The 23,296-nt window shown below is 43.8% G+C and overlaps 1 protein-coding gene across 2 annotated transcripts in view; it reads right to left on the bottom strand.

The window, feature by feature from the left end:
- Positions 1-373: 373 nt before the first annotated feature.
- Positions 374-23,296, bottom strand: part of RXRG (retinoid X receptor gamma) — a 44,955-nt gene continuing 22,032 nt past the window's right edge. For both annotated transcript variants that reach the window (XM_017886427.1, XM_017886428.1), the window contains 8 exons: positions 19,414-19,558; positions 16,504-16,683; positions 10,393-10,553; positions 10,146-10,275; positions 9,005-9,137; positions 7,706-7,797; positions 6,285-6,390; positions 374-861 (listed from right to left, as the gene is read on the bottom strand). In XM_017886427.1, the coding sequence (XP_017741916.1) occupies positions 714-861; positions 6,285-6,390; positions 7,706-7,797; positions 9,005-9,137; positions 10,146-10,275; positions 10,393-10,553; positions 16,504-16,683; positions 19,414-19,558 (1,095 nt within the window). In that variant the 3' untranslated portion in view covers positions 374-713. The remainder of the gene's footprint in view (positions 862-6,284; positions 6,391-7,705; positions 7,798-9,004; positions 9,138-10,145; positions 10,276-10,392; positions 10,554-16,503; positions 16,684-19,413; positions 19,559-23,296) is intronic.

Below are 23,296 nucleotides of genomic sequence, written 5' to 3'. Positions count from 1 at the left end.
ATTCCTTTGTTACCATCTCCCACCAACTCCCAGAACCTAAGATCTTCCACCAACTCCCAGGACAGAGAACATCTCTCCTTTGGCCTCATACTAAATTGCCTCCATTTAGAATAAGTCTCTTTCTGCTCATTATTCTTAGGAGAAAAACAAAAACAAACAAACAAAAAAAACAAGTTAATTTGGAAAGACAGCATCTCTTCCCAGTCTCCCCAGAATGTGCCCCTGGGCAAAGCTTGCTGTGCAGCAAAGCCCAGCTTAGATTCAGGCATTGTGCTCTGGGATTTATGGTCTCAGGACCCCAGCCTCTGATATCCCTTCTCCATGTCTGAGTCGACTTCCCTGTAGCACAATAACACACCCCATGCTCCAGCAGTGCCAATTTCACATATATTATTTTATTACTCATTTGTTTGCTTTCCAGGGCAAATGAAAAAATAATTTAAACCAATTGTATGTACAGAGGCTTGGTTAGTTTTCCCAAGAACTTCCAGAAAGTCCCGCAGCCCTGTAGACAGCAAAGCGTATTACCTTTAACATCTATACAAAAGTCCACCTATAAAAGTCTCATGTGTAGAAAGGTTTTCTTTATTATAAGCATCACATTTTGGGACAGGAAGGGGGTCAGGGTGGGAGGTGGAGGAAAGTGCAGGGTGGGGGTCCACACACACCTGCCCGGGGGTCATCCTGGGTGGGGAGGCTGTGGCTGGTAGGGCTCAGGTGATCTGCAACGGGGTCTCCAACATCTCCATGAGGAAGGTGTCAATGGGGGTGTCCCCGATGAGCTTGAAGAAGAAGAGGTGCTCCAGACATTTCAAGCCAATGGAGCGCAGAGCTGGGAGGCGCAGCAGCAGCTTGGCAAACCTGCAGGGAAGCCAAGAGGCATCAGGAACAGGGATGGGCATGCACTGCACACCTGCACCTGCTGGCGGGAGGCCGTCCACTTGGTCTTCTCTACCAATCTGTGATAAAGGAGCTGGAAGGGGAGACAAGGGAGTCACAGAATCTCTAAGCCTAGAGAGCTTCAGAAGCAGGCTAGAGGGCTTGTCAGCCTTAAAGGCAGAAGCTGTAGCACATGACCCTTCAAGAATCTTCAATTCTGTAGCCACGTCCCAGGACTGCCCTCAGCTCCCCTCACTCATGGTGGGGAAGAGGAAGAACTAGATGACTGTGTCCACTCACGTTGCCAGCCATACTGGCTCCTCACAGTCGCTGTGTCCCTCGGGTACCTGCACAGATCTGCTGAAGCACCCAGAGCCGAGCGTGAGGCACTGAATGTGCTCAGTCCATGGCAGCTGTCATCATTAGATGAACATGTTTGAGAGCCTTACTCTAGCCATCATGCCATCAATTTGGTTCAGTTTCCAGCCCCCACAAAAAATATTTTTAAGAATGAGGTCTCACCATGTTGCTCAGGCTGGACCTGGGTACCTAGGCTCAATCTATCCTCTTGCCTCAGCCGCCTAAGTAGGTGAGACTACCAGCACATGCCTTGGGGTCCACAGTCACCAAATTTTTGTTGCCAATTTGTAACCAATTGTTACCAATTTTTTTTTTCTGAGACAGAGTTTCACTCTTGTTGCCCAGGCTGGAGTGCAACGGCCCAGTCTCAGCTCACTGCAACCTCTGCCTCCCAGGTTCAAGCAATTCTCCTGCCTCAGCCTCCCGAGTAGCTGCGAATACAGGCTCCCGCCACGATACCTGGCTAAATTTTTGTATTTTCAATAGAGACGGGATTTTGCCATGTTGGCCAGGCTGGTCTCAAATTCCTGACCTCAGGTGATCCATGCACCCCAGCCTCCCAAAGTGCTGGAATTACAGGCGTGAGCCACTGCACCTGGCCAATTGTTACCAATTTTTATGGTCAACTTCTTAGTCTGTGCTTACCCTTAAATTAGGAAAAGAGGAGATAGAAAATCATAGTCTCTGCCCCTGAGGAGTCTATGGTCTGTTTGGGGAGAGGATACATGCACACATGCATACACACTGACCCACACATTATCATACACACTCGCACATGCTTCACACCCATGTGCCCGCACACACATCCTCACCACTCACACACATGCACACTCACACTCTCACACTCTCACATTCCCTCACACACATGCACTTACACACACCCTCACACATACACATGCCCACTCATGTACACTTTCACATGACCTAACATGTGCATGCACACACACCTTCACACACTCTCATGCACACACACACCTTCACACACACTCATGCACATGCACCTTCACACACTCTCATGTATACACACCTTCACACATACTTCACGTGTTTGCACACACATCCACACACTCATGCTTTCGCACTATATTCATGCACATTACACACAATACACATACTTACACATGTGCACACACTTAATCTCACATATCTCATGCCTGTGGTCTCACATATGTACACATGCACACTCATACACACACATGTACATGCATGCACTCACACATACACACATGCAAACACACTCCACACTCACATTCTAACATGTTCTTACAACATGCACACATGCACACACACACACCCTCACTCACTCATACACACCCTCACACACATTTTTCGATAACTGAAGACATTTGTTGTGAGGTTCACAAAAGGGAGAAAGAACAGTGTGTGAAGGAATTCATCTCCCATCTGCATGTCCTTTCGGGCACCTCTTTCTGTGACATTTTTCACTCTGTGACATTGTGCCCTCTGTGCACAATGCAATGCCAACTCATTTTTAATGTTATTAATGCTACTAGATATGAAGTCACTCTACTCACAATTTCCAATAAAAAGCTCAAGGACCAAAATCACATTAGTCACTATGGCCCTAAGTCAGAGATTTCTGATTCCAGATGAATCTTTACTGAGTGTCACAGCATTATTTCATGAAAAAGTTACAAATGAGAATTTCAATGTTCCTTGAAAATGTGTATATTTCTATACTCATGCCATATGACATTTTAAAGAAATGTAGCAATACAAAGAAAATAAAGTGGCACCATCTAAAAAAGTAGAAATTGCTTCCCTATATGGAAAAATTAAAGATCTATGCCAATGCCACACACTACTTCGAAAGCCTCCAGTGGTAAAGCCCCTGAAAGCATTTGAGTGGCATCATCATTCAGGAAAGAGGTAGTTAGACAATAAGGAGTCTGAACTCCCGGCTGTGCCTCTGCCATTAAGCTTTATGGAAGTAGGCAAAGGAAACGGCTTCTCCATAAGTGCAAAGTTAGACTGGGATTAACTCTAAAATTTTTCTGAACTCTAAAAAGACCAAGATTTTACAACATCCAAAATTCTAAGTATGCCATCATACTGCCCTCTTTGTTGTGTGATCTGGATTTAGGAACTGAGATCAAATCTAATAGACGCATGTCACAGCATTCCTTGCCCACAGGTTAGCAGCAAGGGGGATTTATGCCTTTGAAGGTGCCTGCTGTGCGTGCAAGAGAGTGTGTGTGTGAGTTCTATGACCTGACTTTTGATCTCTGCTTTCTGATCACAGCGAAAGCAGAACGTGGCCCCTGTGACATGCACTTCTGAGACATCTCCACAGAGTGGCAGCACTCTCCCACTGAGAAATCTGCCTCTACCTGGCTGTGCCAGGATCCCCTTCAACCAGGTTCTGCCGACCAGAGGTGACCAGCCCTCAGCACACCCACATGCCTGGCCAGCGACACCCCTGATATACCTGCTGAGCCAACTATGAACACTTGATCAGGGCAGTCACCCTCAGTCCAAGCTGTGCTGGACAAACCCAGGAGACTATGCAGTGGACCCCTCCTCTGCTACCTCTCTGCAGTTCCAGGTTCTGCCCTAGTCCTGGCAACAAATGTTGGCCTCTCTCCCCAGTGTGTGGAGGCAGTCCAGCCCCCTACCAGTCGTCTTCCGGCAGAAGAGTCAAGTTCCAAAATTTTCAAAGTGATATGAATTAGAAACAACCCAAATGTCAATCACAGGGCAATGGCTAAATACATTAGGATATGTTCACACTGCAAAATATTACAAAACCATTGAAAATGATAATTTGTAGTTGTCAATATTGAAAACAATTTCTAGAATGGCTAAGGGAAGAAAATAACACACAAAACTGTATGATTTCATATCTAGAAATGCATACAGGATATGCATAATGCATAATAGATACATGAAGATACACACAAGACATAATAGATACATGAGGATACTGGAAAGAAATATACCAAAATATTTACAATAAGTTCTTATTATCTGTTTTTTTTTTTTTTTTTTTTTTTTTTTTTTGATGGAGTTTCGCTCTTGTCATCCAGGCTGGAGTGCAATGGCACGATCTCGGCTCACCACAACCTCCGCCTCCCCGGTTCAAGTGATTCTCCTACCTCAACCTCCCGAGTAGCTGGGATTATAGGCGCATGCCACCACAACCAGCTAATTTTTGTATTATTAGTAGAGACAGGATTGCTACATGTTGGTCAGGCTGTCTCCAACAACCGACCTCAGGTGATCCACCAGCCTCGGCTTACCAAAGTGCTGGGATTACAGGCGTGAGCCACCGCATATTTTTAAAAAATATTTTTCTAAGGGGTTTTTTTTTTTTTTAACCAAAGCATGCATTCCTTTTATAATTAGGAAAAAAAGTGAGTTGGAGTTTTTTGTTGGTTTTAAAGAAAACAGCAAGTCATAGAGCCAATTTCAGGAAAATGATATGTATGACACTCATTATTTCTAATGCCCCGCACACAGTATGTGCTCAAAAAATGGAAGATGTGATAGAAAGCATCCAGCTCAGGGCTTCAGTTAAGATGACTTGCTCAGGGCTCACACCTGACAGAGGCCAAGCCAATGCTGGCAGCCAGGTCCTGACCCCTTGATCAGGGCTCTCTCAATCTCATCTATAGTGAACTGCTAGATTCGCCAAAAATCCAATCTTTTCTTCTCTTCCTTGGCATAAAACAGGGTACATTCTCCAGCCTCCTTTGTGGCCAGCTGGGCCGCGTGACTTGGAATCAGCCAATGAAAGTGAAGGAAAAGATGAGGGCGCTCTAAGACCCAGGTCTGGCCCATATGGCCTTGCCTCTCTGCTCCTCCACCTCTTCCTGCTTCCATCATCTGGATGCAAAACACAGTATGGCTCTGGGTCATGGTGGAGACACAGGAAAAAAGGAGATTTGGTCCCTGAGTGATGGCATGCAAGACAACCACCTCTCTGAACTGACTGCCCACCCAGATTTGTGAGCAAGCAATAGACGCTTGTGTTAAACTGGTGGCACCTGGTGGGTCTATTCAGCTTAATCTCACTAATATACTAGGCCCTGCCTATTCATTGCACCAAAGGGCCAAAACCCACCTACCCAAATTCATCCACAGCCTCCAACAAAAAACACAGCTCAGTCTCTTCTGGACAATTGCTAGATGTCGGCTTATGATCCAGGATAAACAGCTAAGTAGATATTAGACTTCACAGAGGAATAGAAATAATTAGTGAGCATTGGGAGCATGTAAAATTAATCCCTCAAACAAAATTAATGTCTTTAAGACAGTCTTTTCAGTTTCATTTCCAATTTCTATGAGATTTGAGGATCATATTTTCTCATTTTAACTGGCATTAGCAGAGAGGGAAAACTCTTTGGCTTAGCTGTACTTTGGAAAAAACTTTTGAGAATATCTTTTAATAACTCAGAAATGCCTATACTGCTAGATGGTCTCAGAGATCTGCTAGACCGACATCCACCTTTCCAAATGAGGAGCCCAGACCCAGACCCAGCACCTTCCCAGATGCCACACACATGGCACCCTGGGGACCAGCAGCCATGCCTTCTGGCTACCAAAGCCTGTACTTCCTCCTGCATGGGGGTTTCTATGGGGGCAGACCAGAAAGCAATGCAGTCACACCTCAAACACAGGCTCTGTGAAATCACACGAACTGGGTTCACATCTCACCTCCACCACGTGCTAGCATTATGGTCTTCAGCAAGTTACTTAACATTTCTGAGGTTCTGTTTTTTGATAGAAATTGGAGATAATAATTCCCACATTTATTCATTTGTTTGCTATTCATCCTCCATTTAAAGATGTGTGCTATGTGTCGGGCACTGCTTTACATGTTGAGGTTAGAGGAGTAAATGGTGAATAAGACAGATAAGGCCACTAGCACCATGGAATTAACATTTTTGTGGCTTTCAGCTTGTTATGAAGATTAAATAACATTTGAAAACACCTAAACAGTGCCTGCTGCACTTTAGGGGCTCAGTAGTTGAAGAATGGGAGTAGTTGCTGCTGTTACTACCATTCTGCCAGCACTCTCTCACCTGCCTGGCTGTTCCGGATACTTCTGCTTGGTGTAGGCCTCGAGGGTGGCATAAACCTTCTCTCGCAGAGTCTCCACCTCAGAGGGGTTGGACAGGCCCTTGGCATCTAAAAGAGATGACTGAGTTAGCCTTTGATTACACACCCTCCAGCAGAGGCTGTCCCCATTCCCTCTGGCCACCCTCCCTAGAGTTGCTAGAGACACCCTGGATAGGGACAAGTGTGAAATAAACAAAGCTGGTCATTCGTGCTCCCTTGCTCTTCTTTCCATGTCCAATTTACCCAAAAAAACTCTTAGGGCAAAGATTTTAAACTCCATGAATAGGCAAATGTACCCACCACTGACTCTAAGGAGGAGAGCTTTATTTTATCCAGACCATTCTCGAAATATTACCTGCACACATTTACCAAGTGCCTACTATGTGCTAAGCATGGACTAAGTGATAAGATGGGGCACAAAAGCTGAATTGGCACATGTCCTGCATTGATGAACTAACTGCCTAATTCTGGAGATAAAGCCTCTGCATGAATGATTACATAATTCTGAAGGTTCCTCTTTCTTGACCACAGTAGCATTTGCTGGAGCTGATCGCCTCCTTGAAAGACTATTTTCCCTCGAGCCTCCAGGACACCACCCTTCTGATTCTCTCCTTATCTCACTGCTTGCTTCTTCTCAGGTTCCTTTGCTGGCTCTTCCTTTTCTCCCTGACCTCTAAATGTTGGCATGCCCCAGGGCTCAGTCCCTAGCCGTCTTCTCTGCTCTATCTTCCCAGATGATCTCACCCCAGTGTCATGGCCTTACACAGGCAGAGGCTGACAGCCTTCTGATGCACGTGGCTTCTCCCATGAAGTCCAGGCTCATATGAGCAGTTGCTTCCTGGGCAGCCACTCTTGGATATCTACTACCCATCTCCTATTTTATTGTCCAAAGACAAGATCCTGATTCCTACCCACCCACTCTCAGAACTTGCTCCTCATGGAGTTTTCCCCATCTCAGTGAAGAGAACTTCATTTTCCCATTGTTCAGGAAAACAAAACTTAAAAAAAAAAACAAAACAAAAAAAACAGAGAGTCATATTTAACTCCTTTCTTTCTTTCTCATTCTACATTCAATCCATCGGCAAATCACACTAGCTTTACCTAGAAATGTATCTAGAATCTGACCACTTTTTACCACTCCCTTCACTGCCACCCTGGGCCACCATCATCTTTCATCTTCCCCACTTGCCCCAGGCACGTGCCTGCCACACCCATTCAAAACATTTTTCAAGATGGCTCTAGCTGACACTGTGAGCTCTCCTGGATTCCTGGCTCTGCGGTCTCTGTCTCAGCTGAGCTGGAGGACTAACAACATGGGAGCACTGGAGGCTGACAGTGGAAGAGAGCTGAACACACACATCCCCTGGGGTCCAAGGGTGGTTACCTGGGTTAAAGAGCACAATGGCTCGCAGGCACCCCAGCTCCGACTTGTCCATCTGCATGTCTTTCATTTTGGAAACCAGCTCAGTTAGAACTCTGTTAATAGGAAACAAGAGGGTAATGAGAAAACCATGAGTAACAGGCGAAGAGCCAATAAAATGAATTCAACCAAAATGTTTATACGCCCACCCTGTTTCCAGATGATGTACCAGTTACTAGGGGTACAGAAATGTAAAAGATGCAACCCCTCATTGCAAGGAGATTACAGTTTAACTAAAGAAACAGACATAAAAACAAGCAGCAGCATGACGCCCAGGAATATAGCTGCCATGAGCAAAGTCCAAGTGGGCTCCAAAGAGGAAGCAATGAATGCAGGGAAACAGAAAGTCATCATGGACGTCTTGGAAATTAAAAACGCAACAGGCAAAGCAAGTAAGGGGATTGCAGGTCTAGAAAAACACAGCAGAGGGCAGCATTCAGTGAACTGGTAGAAAGGTCCTGGCACCATGAAGAGGGATGAATCATTCCAAACACCATGTTGGGCTCTACATGGAACATGTGGGATAGGGCAGGGAGGTAGTAGAGACAGCTCAGTGGATGTGCACATGACCAAAGAAGACCATTTACAATGGAGGGGGAAAGGGGCCACAGGGCCCTGGCATTGGACAGAGAGATTAATTTCAACTTAATTCTCCTCTTTACCAGTTCTCCATCCTCTCACTCTCAAGTTATTAACCACTCCTTTTATTCAACTTCTTGTCAGATGGCTTAATTTTCCTTTAGTATCATTTAAGGCACAGAATTTCTGTCAGGGTGTCCCTGCCTGACCAAGATGGATTTGCTCCTGCTGCAGGCCTCCTTCTGAGATCATCCAGAGCCTGGCATAAACAGTCCATCTTGCCTGGCTTCTTGAGGACAGATCCTGATCCCTTTCCCATCCTTGGCCCCTAGGATAAACAGTTCACCCTCTCTACCCACAACTTACTAGCTGATGTCAAGATCTAATCTCTCCCTGGGAAACCCATTGGGAGAACAGATTCTCCTATCTGCCTGTGCTGGCCTCTGACTGGCTCCATCTTATTGTGATCTCAACCTTTCTTTTATTCTCTCCCTCATTCCCCAGGTTTATAGTTTCATGTGCCTAGTGGTCTCTGCATGGTCATGTGCAGCTAACTGGGCTGCCCATCCTTCATCCCAGCACTACCCAGAGGTTCATACCCACATGAGAATTCATGTATACACACATGTGTATACACATACACACATATAATACACACAAATACTGGAAGCAGAAGAGAGACACCTGTCAAAGATGGAGCCGACCCCAGCACTATGGGCACTGCTCCGGTGGACATGTAAACCCGTGGCCAGAAGGATGCCATCCTGCACGGAAACTGAGCGGTGGGAGAAAGAGGCAATCAGCAATTCATTCCACCCTGCAAGGATAAAGAGGAGGTCTTGAGGGAAAACAGACCACATTCTTTCTTTCTTTATAATCACCCGAGGCATGTACTATTATTCCACATAACACAAGCAGAATTGACAATCTAGAGAGGTTAAGAATTAGTTCAAGATGACACAGCTAATTAGTGAAGAAAAAAAGGATAAGACTGGGGTCTCCTGACATGGCTCTGCACATCCCCCACTCTCTCTCAGACACAACTCAGAATGACAGCTTGAGGATAATGATTCTTTTTTTTTTAATCAGTCAACAAATGTGGATTGAACATTTAGCAGATAATGGTCACTATGTTAGCTTCCATGGTGGATAAAGCTAATATACCTTGCAGTTTCTGCCCCCAGGACCTGACAACCTAGTTTTGTTTCTTTGGCATTGTCTAGTAACACCCAACACAGTCTGTAACTTTCAGCTGACACTCAGTGAGTATTCATTATCTAACAGGGATGAATGAGTGGACTGGTTCCCAATGCTCAGCCAATCTTCATGAAATTTTCCTGCTGGCTCAGTGACAAATAGGAGATATGGCATATGTCAATGGCCTACAAGTGTCCCAGAAATAGGAGGCAAGAGAAAATACAGCACATTGAGTCTTAAAATAGGAAGATCGTGGAACCCATCTAGTACAAGCTTGAGCAAACATCTTTGGCTTCTTTATCTCACCTATGAAATGGGAATACCTCTATTTGCCAATTTCATTACAATAATGAGGCACTGCTTCAAATTATCCTCAATAAAAATGATTTAATAGTCTTTTAAAAATGTATGCAAATTATAAAGCCATGGTAAAATTTGCGTGGGAAGACAGTCCCACTCCCTCATTAACAATGCTTCATTTGGGAATGAACAGCCCTGCATAGGGTTATTTCATCATCAACATGGTACATAGCTTGGACATGTTGCAGCTCCATCAGGTTACTTTTTTTAGGATCCCGGGAGCAATTTCAAAACTGTCCCAGGGAAAAAGGCAGCCAATATGCTTTACCTGCCCGAAGCAAAATGACCTGGTCCTCCAAGGTGAGGTCAGAGAAGTGGGGAATACGCTTGGCCCATTCAACGAGGGTGAAAAGCTGCTTGTCAGCAGCATGACATATGTTGGTAACAGGGTCATTTGTCTGAAAAAGGAACAAAGTACTGTGAGGGACAGGTCCCAGGACTCAAATACACCCCTTTCTCCCATTTCCAGTCCTACCCAAGAAATGGAACACACATGTGTGTCTAAGAGCACATACCGAGTTCTCCATGTTCATGTCACCATAGGATTCTGTCTTTGGTTCAACAGCAAGTTCAGCTTCTAGAATCCTCTCCACAGGCATGTCTTCATGACCACTACTGGCACATTCTGCCTCACTCTCAGCTCGCTCCCGGCTCCTCTGTCTTTCTTCTTGCACAGCTGACATGCAACAGGACATGCAGAGGTTACCATAATGCCCAGGACAACAGTGGGAAAGTTTATGACCCACCTAAGCCTCAATTTACTCATCTATGAAAGGGGATCCTGAACTGGGGATATTGTAATGTTGACAGATGAAACAAGGAAAGCAAAGCTGTTTGCTTACGCCTATGCAGAATGAGGGGTTCTTTAGTGCATATTCTTTCCAATGCATTATGGTGATCACACTAAGAAGTATGCATTTTAAGCTTAAATAAACTCTAATTATATTCTCTCTTTTAATGGGCCACCCTCTCCTTGCTATCCCTGCAGATCCCCACATTCTTGCTCTACCTGCTGCCTCTAAAAAATTGTGAGCATGAAATAGTTAAGTAGCAAGCACATTACTTTAAAAACTCCCTCTGTCAGATCCTATGCATCATCCTTGGCATTCACGTCCCATTAGGTCTGCCCCTAGTGCACCAGCTTGAACACAACATCACCTGATCTGACTTGTCAGGGAAGATTTTCAGGGAGCCAGCTGTGGGTATTTAGTAAGTGAAGGGGTGGAGGGATGTCACCTAGATGACATTTCAGAATCAGTGGCTGATTTTGGAGGTGGGGGAGGGTACATAGGCAAAGGTGTAGGCTGAAATTATCTCAGCCTCTCCAAAGCTTAGGGTTTTCATCAAGGTTCAGGGCAACTCTCAGAACCCTCCATGTCTATACATTAGGATGGAAAGCAGACTGCTGTCCCCTCCAATTCTATGCTCTTCATCAGGAGAAAAGTCTCTGTTGGGTTAGTTTCCATCATCTAGAAGGCTGTAGTTTCCATCTTATTCACAGCAGCAATAAACAGAATTTAATATTAGAACACATTTTTTACATCCCAAGAGTCAGGAAAATTATCCTTTAAGCAGGTGACTAGCCTGAAACTCCATGACAGCTACTCCACTAGCAGCTCCTATTTCTGTTTCTCTCCCTTCCTCCCCATAGTCCACTTGCAAGAGTGCCTCCTACTCTCTGAGGAGATAACAAGCCCCAGAGGCTGCAGAATGGACTGGAAACGCGATGCTGAACATCTCGTTTGTCATGCAAGCCATATCAGTCTTTCAGGATAGGTCAGAGAAGGGTATGACTGCAAAAACACAACTTATACTCCCAAGCTTAGTGGAGATACGCCACAAAGCTTCAAGACAAGAATGGTACTGTGTGGTTGAGAGAGAGGCAAAGAGGGTAGAAAGAAGAAAAGGAATAAGGGAAAGAGACAACAAAACAGGGTGAGAAAAAGAGGAAAGAGAAGGGAGAGAGAACAGAGAGGAGAAAATAGGGAAAAGAAGGGCAAAAAAACATGTGCCTTAGAGTCAAAGAAACCTTTTTCACATATAACTCTACCCCTTCCCTGCTAAATGGCATTGGCCATATGACTGAGCCTAGTAAGCCCCAATTCCCTTATCTGTGAAGCAGGGATTAACTGAGATAGCTAAGGCTGGCACCTAGTTAAGGTTGGTACTCTTCAGTAGTTAACTGAAATAATATCATAGGGATGAACAAAGCAATTATAAAAACTCAATACAAATAGTTATTTCCTCTTTGCCTTTGTGTCTTTTTACCCCCTTGGGCTCATCTCTCCATCTCCCTTTTTGGCCTCTTCCTCTCTCTCCTGTTGTTCTTCCTCTTTCTGTCTTATCCTTACTTTCTGCTCACTCTGTCAGCCTTCATTCACGCAATATGTAGAAACTACAATATGTATTTTTTATTATATTTGGATTTACTGGGAAATGTTGAATGCTTCTTGTATTAATTTTTTAAAGGTAGGTTATGAGCTTCTATTTGTCTTGACTTTAAAAGATGAGGGAAAGCAAACTAAGTTTAGTTTCATTCGTGGTCCTCAGTCAATGTCTTCTACAGATTTGTAACACTCGAGGAAAATAACCTTCAAGCTTCAAAGGAAATATCCTTGTTGTCAGGGCATTCGATTCTAATTCTGGTTTTGCCATTAACTGAGCAAACCCTTTGCTATTCACTTTTCCTCTTTGCACTTTAAATCTTCCTGTCATAAATGAGGAGTCATATATTGTTTTTGGGGTGTAGCTTCTATGTGTCAGACATTCTGAGCTACTACTACGACACATATCAGGGTATATCCAGGGAACCCTGGATGATCAAAAATAGAACCACACTCCTGCCTTAGGAAAGGATTTTAGCCATTCATCCAACATGTGTTTATTTTGCACTCATTACAATAGCCAACATTTATGAAGCTCTTTCTCTGTGTCAGGAATTATGCTTAACATTTTAAATAGATTACATTTCATTTAATCCTCACAATAACCCTCTGACATATTACAAGCCACAGAGAAACTGGTAACATATCTGAGGGCACGTGGTAGGCCATGATGGAACCAGCACATACACCCACAATGGCTCCTCCTGGGCCCATCTCTAACCTCTCAATACTGCCACCAAAGTACTAGGATAGGTCTAGTAATAAAGACCACGCAGGGCTCACAAGGATGCCAATGCTGCCCATGAACAGCCTCAAAGAAAATCCATTCTCCAGTCTTAAAACTGGATGTATATGATGAGAAATCATGGAAATAGACATTCCAGAATTCCTGAGGTAGCCCACGAATCAGAGGGTCCCAGTCCTATACAGGGTCTGCCATGTGCTTGCTGTGTGAGCTTGTGCGGGTCCCTAGGCTCTCTGAACCTCTTATTTGTCCTTCAGGAAATGGACGTGTTACATTAGAGAATAGAAAATGTCCACTCTAGCTTTAACATTTTGTATCCTAAAAGGGCAACAAGTCCTGGCCCCTGGTCCCAGGCAGGTAAACTCTATGCCCACCCCAATTCCATCTCTTTATCTGTGTGATTTCCATGGTCTCTCTGCTATCTGCTCCAGGATGTTATTATTCTTGTCCTCAAGAAAGTGTCCAAACAGAACCCCAAATTCTATAAATCAAGACCAGAAATGATGGCGGTGAAGGACAGGCTATCCAGTGGCCTTTTGAATGTGGCCCCTTATATAGCAAGAGGAGGAACTGATTCACTTCTTTGCCTTCTCTTTGTCAGGGTAAATGGTGCCAATCTCTTTAGAAAGTTCCCTAACAGCTCATTTCCCTCTCCTAATTTTTACTACTCAGCTTTTCACTATTCTTTCTGTTTCTCCACAGTCTTTTTAAAAATGCAGGAGCAAAAACTGGGTCCAATTTTCTATTAAAGTACCCAAGCCATACAAGAAGGAGTGCCCAGTCTCTTACAGTTCACATGTCCCTGTTTTCCTTCCTTTTTAAACAACAGTTAACAAACCACATTTCCCAACATTTCACCTATTGACCACTCTGTCCCTAACTGAGCTGGAGATATTCAGCCTGCGTTTCCAGAGATGGATTAGACTAACTCTAGAGAAATAGAAATGATGGTTTCTCTGACTGAGACCATTCATTTTCTTTTAATTCAATATCATGTGCTTAATGAAAACTTATTTTTCCAAGTCAACTAGAAACTTATCTCAAGTGTTTTAGGAGGAAAAAATGACCCTGCAGCCACTGGGTTCTTGTTAATGGGAGAAATACTTGTAGTCATTAGTTTCATTTTGATAATCATGGTGGGGGAAGTTCCAAGGAGTATCAATTCTATCTTGCTGGAAAAAAGATGTTCTTCACCAGCAGGTATTTCATATCGTATGTTCCAATCTGTAACATCATTGATCCCACTGCCACAGCAAGTATGACGTAAGCACAGAGTAGGCACTCAGCTAATACTCAATGAATAAATGAATGAGTCATTTTTAGGAGCTCCTGCACTTCTAAAACTTCTGATTTCAGCATTCAGTTTAAACTGTTCATTCAACAATTTATTAAATGGCTACAGTGTATTAATCACTGGTGATAAAGCAGTGGGGGGAAAAATCAGACAAAGCCCCCGCCTTCATGGATACAGACAGTAAACAAGATAAGTACAAGTGTTAGATAGTGATAAGTGCTGTGTAAAAGAGACAAGGAAGGGTTGGCGCTGGCTGGTGCAATTTTAGATGGTATAACCAGGCAAGGCTTTACCAAGAAAGTGAGAATTGAGTAAAGATCCGAAGGATGAGAAGAAGTGAGCCATGCAGATACCTGAAAAAAAAAATCATTCTAGACAGACAGCAAGTGCAAAGGCCCTGAGGTGGGCACATCCCTGGTATATTTGAGGACCACCAAAAAGACCAGGATAGCTGAGGCTGGGAGACAACAAGGCATCCAGACCATGTACAACCTTAAGTCGTGACAAAGATTTTTGCCTTTTTTTCTGGGTGAGAAGGAGACACTGGAGGATTTTGGTGAAGGAATACCTGGACCCAATCTACTTCTTCAAAGCCTCCCTCTGGTTACCGTGCTAAGAAGAGACTGTAGAAGGTCAAAGATAGAAAGAGGGAGATGTCTTAGGATGCTATGTAGATCACTGCAAAAGATATGGGTAGCTTGGATTGAGGGTTTAGTGGTAAAAGTAGTGAGACATGGAAAGATTCTGGACATATGTTGAGGAAGAGACAAGATTTCCTCACCCACTACATGTGGTGTATGAAAAAAGTGGGGAGTCAATGGTTTTTGTTCTGAGCAACTGGAAAATAAGTGGCCATTTCCTGAAAGGGGAAGACTGTGTGAGGAACAGGCTGGGGTGTGAGGCAGATTATCAGGAGCTGAGATTTGGGTCTCTCACTTTTGAGGTTGCTGTTAGATGTCACGGCAAGGGCTGTCTTCAGTTCCTTCACAACCTGGTAGGGAAGGAGACACAGACTAGCACCGATCTGAGAGTCAGAGACCTGGGGTCAATTCGTTGCCTGCCTTTGGCACCTCAGAAAACTCCGTTCACCTCTCTGAGCCTGTTTTCTCATCTGGCGGATGGTTACAGTTGATTAGGTCACCCTGTAAGGCCACCTCTAGCATTTTGACATGTTAAGATTCCAATAATTTGTTTGCTTGTGGGTGACATTCACTTTTAGCAGGGACACAAAGAGCCTCTCTTCACTGACCCTTTCAGTAAGATGCCCTCTCCTCACAGAAAAGAAGTTCCTCAAGAATGAGGAGCGTGCCGGGCCTGACTGACTGAACTCCTTGTTCTTATTTCCTAAAGAGAGGCAGGACCTTCTTACTGTAAAATCTATTAAGATTCACTACTATCCCCATGTCCCTGCTTGAGCTCGCTAGTTAATTAACTGCCCACTTCAATTTATCTGTGCTACTTAATGGAAACACTTTTCCATCTACTAACGGAACAGAAAGCACCTTCTGAGGTTTTTTCTCTGATACTAGAATATCCAGCTAAACCACACTAAAAATTAAAAGATGTGATGTTTTCAACACACAATGGTGGTCTCTCTGAATGGGAAGGCCAGGCCTATCAAACCTGTGTATGCCAGTAATGCCAAAAGATGACGGAATATACCAATATCAAATAATTGATAGAAGACCTGGGTAAAAAAAGCTCAGTGAGTGAAATCAAACCTGCAGTTTTCCCTAGAAAGAGACCTAGGATTAAGGGAGAAAAATCACCTCTACCCTGAAGGTCAGTCTGACGATCCATTGGTAGAACAGAGCATAAGGACCCTGAAATCTTGTCTCTGAGACTTGTTGCCTGGTTATTGGAAGAAAAAAGGAGATGGTCCAGTTTGGGGATCACTATCTGGGCTCCAGAAGAGGATGGGTAAAGGTGGAGGAGGAAGATGCCTCTTGCCCTGTCTGCTCTGGAAAGACACATTTCCTAGGACAAGGGTACATTCAATTGCAATACACGAGAAGTCATGGTACCCAAAGTTATCCTAACCTCCAATTCAGACTTCTCTTTAAAGCCCTGTGGGGAAGAAATTTGAAGGGGAAATTAGGATGACTTTGGGCACCATGACTTCTCACGTATTACGGTTGAATGTCCCCTTGCCCTAGGAAATGCCTCTCTCCAGACACGAGTATTAGAATTGAATGTGTCTCACCTTCCCTCTTCATGCCCATGACAAGGCACTTCTGATAGCGACAGTACTGGCAGCGGTTGCGCTGACGCTTGTCAATGAGACAGTCTTTATTATCCCGACACGTGTAGATGAGGTCCTTCCTTATCGTCCTCTTGAAGAACCCTTTGCAGCCTTCACAACTGTACACCCCATAGTGCTTTCCTGGTTACAAGAAAAGAACATTCCATAGATTGTTCTTGTGTTTATTTGGATCTTTCATTCAAAAGAACCTCTTGGCTCTTCCCCAGAGAAACAGGCACATCACTCGGGCACTGGGACAGAAAGCAAATAATAACTAGCAGAGAATGCAGGCTTGATCACAGGAACCAAACTCAGACAGAGCAAATACACTTTTCCTTGTCTCTTTCCTCTGCATTGCTAATTCCAGATAGAATTATTAGAAAATTCCTAAAGCTAAGGCTTTCTTTACGTTTATTTTATGAGGGCAACTCTTGGGTTTAGTTAAGCAAATGTTCTGCTTCCATTCAAAACATTAGTGTAAATAATAAGTAAAAATATATATGCTTGTCACATATTACCTAGCAGGAAAAGAATCCCAACTTAACTAATATTTCCTATAATTGAGACCCAAGTTCTTAGGAAACCCATTTAAATTTATTATCCTTTACCATAAACTATGAACAGAATTCTGAGTTATGAATTTTTAAGTGCTATTGCCTGTTGAGTAAATTAATTGCTATTTGATCTTTATTTCATCATGTGACAATCAAGCTATGACATAAAGATCTGACAGAAGCTGATTTTGCAGCCAGGCATGGTGGCTCATGCCTGTAATCCCAGCACTTTGGGAGGCCGAGGCAGGCAGATCACTTGAGGTCAGGAGTTTTGAGACCAGCCTGGCTAACATGGTAAAACCTCGTCTCTATCAAAAAAAAAATATATATATATGTGTGTGTATATATATATATATATATATATATACACACACACACACACACACACATATATACACAAAAATTAGCCTGGCATGGTGGCGCATGCTTGTGGTCTCAGCTACTCCAGAGGCTGAGGTATGAGAATCACTTCAACCCAGGAGGCGGAGGTTACAGTGAGCCAAGATCATGTCCCTGCACTCCAGCCTGAGTGACAGAGCAAGACCCTGTCTCAAAAAAAAAAAAAAAAAGAAGGTGATTTTGCTTAATCCAGACTAATCCAGACTAATTTGTTGCATATTTTACTGCCCTTATTACCTGCTCCACACATGCAGTTTTCAATTACCCCAAGCAGGGGCAGCTAATTTGTGTCAGGAGGACCACCAAGCCCATCCTCACACAGGCATCATGAATCAATCACAATCCTTTTTCTAGGTAAAAGTCTTCTCAATACTATGCACCAGGCATTATGCTTGATTGATTGAACTTACGGAACTTCAAAAATATAAGGAAACAAATCACTCAAAACATATTTATGTCTGATTCTTGAATGTAATATGTGATGTCACTGAGCTGCAGAAGTGACATGACTTTCTAATTCTGTTTTACTTAGGTTTCCAGCATCTCAGGAGCTTACAGTTCAGAGGAAGCCACTGTAAGGTGAAATGATGGTTAGAGATAGCCTGCCTGAAGAAAAGCCAATCTGTGCCTCATTAGTTGACCATACTACAGGCTGGCTTTTCACAATGCTGAACCCACAGCAATGATAAATACGGGATTTTATCTTGGGCCCAGAAAACCCAGTGCTCTCAGCTCTGAAATATTTTTCTTAGAGAAATATGGGACCAATTTTTCAACTGTGTGACATAGTCACTCCCATGGCTTTTCAATATTTAAATGAACCTCATAGACTTTCAACTAGAATAAGCATAGCAGAGTAAACACTCTGTCGGACTGTGGCTGGTGTGCTGTTATGGCAATGGCAAGTCTGCATGATTTAGGAAGTATTTTTTGAGAGCAAGAAAACATCAGTCATTCAGCTAGGTAAGTTCTAGGTGCCTGGAACTTTCAATGGAGTGACATTCTGTAGTGGCTTTGGTGACCTTAAGAGGTTAAGGAAATATTCAGTTAGCCATCATGGACAGCTATAGAAAAGAAAATAACCTCCTCCTCTTATTATTCTTCAAATAATCAAATCAGAGATTCAGATGTGTTCAAAATTGGTGGGGAGGGAAATATGGGGCAGGAAGAATGGAGAGGAAAGAAGCAAGGAAAGAAATAACTGAGAAAAGGAGAAGAGAATCAAAGATAAGTTGGTGAAAACACATTTATTCCTGCCTATAAAAACATATTGAAAACCTAGAGTGTTATAGCAGGAGATATGCTAAAATATTAAAGGGTTTATCTTTCTTGGGGACATTATGGGTAATTTTTTTACTTTTTCTTTGGAGTTTTCTAGTTTGTTCAAATCCTCTACATTAGGACATTATTTTACAATTGCTTATTTGGGAGGGATTTTCTTAATAACTTTTTTTTTTTTTTTAAGACGGGGTCTCATTCTGTGGCCCAGGCTGGCATAGCATGATCATGGCTCACTGTAGGCTTGACTTCCCAGGCTCAAGCCATCCTCCCACCTCAGCCTCCCAAGTAGCTGGGACTACACCAAAGCACTGGGATTATAGGTGTGAGCCACCACACCCGGCAGAAATACTTGATAATCACAACAGCTTCTGTCGCTCAGATGCATGTGTAATAGTGTGACTCCAGAGAAGGGTTTCTGAAATGCTTCCTGCAAATCTCATCCTCAAAAAATAAAGCCATACTTTAAATTCATCAGAACGGCAACCTATGAACCCAGTGACAGAAATGTACAGGCGGGTCCCCAGTTAGCCCATCCTAAAGGGCCATTTTCCTTTCATGGGATACAAAGTATCCAGGCAGGCAGTGAGCAACCCCTTCTCTGTGGCACTTTTCGGGGGCTGTCTGCTTCTGCATGTACCTGAGGATCTGTCTCCACAGATGGCACAGATGTGTTTAACCAGAGATCCGGGGCTGGTGGATGGGTAGTTCATGTTTCCAATCCCGGGAAGCCCTGGTAAGGGCTTGATGTCCTCTGAACTGCTGACGCTGTTGACCACATTTAGCTGCAAGAGAAAAAAATACTGTGAAGCACAGAGCCAGAGTAAACTCAATCCCCAAGGCCTAAGGCAATGAGGGCACACTCAAGAAAAAACAAGTTCTATTTCAAGAAACAGTTTCCAAGTACAGAGTATTTGAAACTGCCTATCTGTGAGATGAACTTAAGGGAGGGGTAAAAGTGCCATAGGAGGAACAAAATTATTTCTAGAAACCAAAACCTAAACCAAAAATCACAACACATCTCCATTAGAGTCTCTCTGCTTTCATTCATTTTACTCGTATGTTTTATTTGAGCTAGAAATCCATGCCAAATTACACACTCAGGACAATGTCAACTGTGTATTTTTAAATTTTTATCAACTATTGACTGCCTATTCAGCCATGCTGCAAGAGGAGCTATGGCCCTCAGGCTAAAGACTTACACTCTAAGAGAGCCAAGCAAAAGAATGCAAATTCATTCATTAGTCAATCAACAGACATTCCCTGGGCACTCAGCATGCCAGACACTGTGCCAGGCTCTGGAGTACAAAGGCAAAGAATAATACACACCCAGAAGGAGTTCACAGTAAAATGAAAAAGGACATGTGTAGTGGTCATCTCTGCAAGCACACTGAAGATGCGAACTCAAATACATCCCTTAGTTTAAATTAATATCAGTTCCCCACCACCATCCCTGTAGCTCCCAGTGTTCTTGGGAAGATTCCTAAGAAACTGCAGCTAAGTGTCTTATATTCACCAAAGAAAGCAAGTTGAATAAATTTGAGCCAGTCATCCCATCAGTGATAGAAACCCAGAAGGTATATCTCTCATTCCTCAAAAATGTACAATGTCATCAAGGAGTCAGAACATGCACAAAAAAAAAATAAGAACACTTACAAGCAAGTCCAAATGAAGGTGGTGCAGGATATGCATGTGTGTAAGTGTCCAATAGAGGTAAACGTTTAGGGGTTAGGAACCACTGACTTTTCATGTCTGAATTTTGAATCATATTGCCTAACCAGAGTGACAATAATTCTCAAACTCAATCAAAGTATGATTTTCCTCTCTATTCAAGGCCGTTGGGACAGAAAAAAGTTTCAATAAAACAGAAACTACAATAGAGCCTAAGCTAGGTTCCTTCTAAATTCACTAGCTTTTTCAATTCACTAAGCAAATATTTATTGAGCGCAGGAGGCAAACAGAGGCTCTCAGTTAACGTTATGAGGGATACAAAAAATAAAAGACACAGCCTTTGGTGCTTTGTTTTGAAATCAACATCACTATTAATTTTTAAAACTTAATTTGCATAATAAATGACAACACATATGTGATAGAAGAATTCTCTCTCTCTTCTTGCACCGCCCCTTTTTTTATACAAGGCTATGAGAAGACATGTGGAGCTTGTAACCAGCATTTTGCTTTGTTTTCATGTAGTACACTGGTTTTCAATCCTGGGGGCTTTGAAAAAAAAGTGGAGGTTCTCAATCCCGGGGGCTTTGAAAAAAACATGGACCCCATGTCTTGAGATTCTGATTCCATGAGTCTGAGAGGTAGGGCCTTGGCTCTGGCATTTCTTTCTTTCTTTCTTTCTTTTTCCCCTTTTTTTGAGACGGAGTTTCGCTCTGTTGCCCAGGCTGGAGTGCAGTGGCACCATCTCGGCTCACTGCAAACTCCACCTCCCTGGTTCAAGCAATTCCTCTGCCTCAGCCTCCCAAGTAGCTGGGATTACAGGTGCATGCCACCACACCTGGCTAAATTTTTTTTTGTATTTTTAGTAGAGACAGGGTTTCACCATGTTGGCCAGACTGATCTCGAACTCCTGACCTCAGGCAATCTGCCTGCCTTGGCCTCCCAAAGTGCTGGGATTACAGGGGAGAGCCACTGCACCTGGCCAGCTCTGGCATCTCTTAATTTCACCAGATGACATTAATGTGCATCCGGGGTTAAGAACCACTGCTGTAGTGTGACTTCTAGGCAATAACTTTCCTCAAGTGCCTCAAAGAAACAGAGATTAGCACTTGGATCTGACTTATGAAATGGAAGAACTTCAGGTCAGATGAGCCCACAGAGAGAGCCCTCTAGTTGACCATGGCTCTGTCCCCAAGTCCTCAGATGGACAAGAAAAGTCATGGGAATAAGGAAGAAACTACCATCACCTGAGGCTCAAGGGGACGTCACCCTTCCTTCTCCTCCTACCCCCCACTCCAGCAGGGCCAGTTCCATAACCACCAGCCTGCAGCAACCACAGAGAGTAATGATTGCCATTGCTACCATCTGTGGAAAGCTTGCTCACTGCTGATTAATTATGTTAATCCTCACAACAACCCTAAGAGGTCTTCCTATTTACAGATAAGGACATGAGCCTTAAAGTGGGTTTATTCATGTGTTTATTCAGGAACAATATGGAGATCCAAAATGGAGTGAGATGCAGACACTGCCTCAAGGAACTGGCCATTAATGAGATTAAAAGTCAGTTTGGATCATTTAGGAAGGAAAGATCACATGTTGTTGAGATCAGGGAAGGCTTTATGAAGGAAGTGGCATTTTGAGCTGGGATGTGACAGCCTTCAAAAATGGATAGGATTTGGATGGGCTAGTGATGGGCAGAAGGCTTTGAGAGCAGCGGGCCTAGAGGGAAGCCCAGGTGTTTGTGGAGCAAACATGTCCAGTGGATGGATGGAAGATAATGTTGAGAAGTGGGCTATCACAGAGCCTAGAAGCTGAATTGTCTGGCTAGGAGAATGGATTTAGTTTGGGAAGCAATAAGTAGCCACTAGAGGCTTGGAGCAGAGAAATAATTACATGAAACTATCTCAATAATACAGTAAATGACGTAGAGCATGAGGAAAGATTGAAGGAGACATCCAAGGCTATTGCACCTGCCCAGATACCAGGTTAGGTACCTTACCAGGTCTGACTGCTTGGAGCCAGAACCCCAGGATCCTGGATCCTAGATCATCATTCCCCATTCACCACATTGTCTGCCTTGGGTGACAGGCGATCCTCAACCCTCACCTTCCCTAGCAGCTTCCTTCCCCACCTCCTTGGCCAGGAGTCCCTGAAGGAGCAGACTTGCTTTGGGGCACTTTCTCCCCAGTCTGAGCTAGCAGTCCCTCTCCAACACTCCTCCTCTTCATGAGTGGATAGTGGCAGGAGGGGCAGTGAGACAGGTGGGTTGATATTTTCTCTGCCCATCTCTCTGGCTGGCTTGGGGTTTGTTTTGGGCTCAGAGCAATGGCAGATGAGATCAAAGGCAGCCATCAGAGCATAAACCCATTAGCTGCCTGGTCCCCAAGTCCCCCATTCCCGGCTGTCTTGTTCCATTAGAAACAATCTACTGAAATAAGCACTTTAGAGCTGGGATTCACCAGGCAACTCCTATCTGCTCCTGCACGCAAGCCGGCGGCTCCCTGAGAACAGAAAAGAAACATACTTGTCTGCCGGATTGTCTTCCCTTTTGCAGACTCAGCCAGGAACCAATTCATTCTGCACGCTTCTGGAGCCATCCTTGAACATTGAGTCCTGCATTTCTGAGCTGTGTTCAGCCCAAATCCTTCCATCAAAGGTTAGGCTGCAGGCAGGCGCTCCTGTTACAGGGAGCAGAACCCTTATACTCGCACAGCCTTAATTTAGTTACGGCCTTCATGAGGAGTAATAAGCCTGAACCTCCAACATGGGTTTGGTCTAAACCTGCCACTTCCTAATCAGGTCACTTCACTTAGCAAAGACTCTATTTCCCCATTTCTAGGTGAGTGTGTGTGTCG

The sequence above is a fragment of the Rhinopithecus bieti genome, unplaced genomic scaffold, assembly GCF_001698545.2.
Source record: "Rhinopithecus bieti isolate Rb0 unplaced genomic scaffold, ASM169854v2 scaffold_15436, whole genome shotgun sequence".
Classification (NCBI taxonomy): domain Eukaryota; kingdom Metazoa; phylum Chordata; class Mammalia; order Primates; family Cercopithecidae; genus Rhinopithecus; species Rhinopithecus bieti.
The sequence above is the reverse complement of the archived record's forward strand: the minus strand, read 5'-3'. Positions and strand labels throughout refer to the sequence as shown.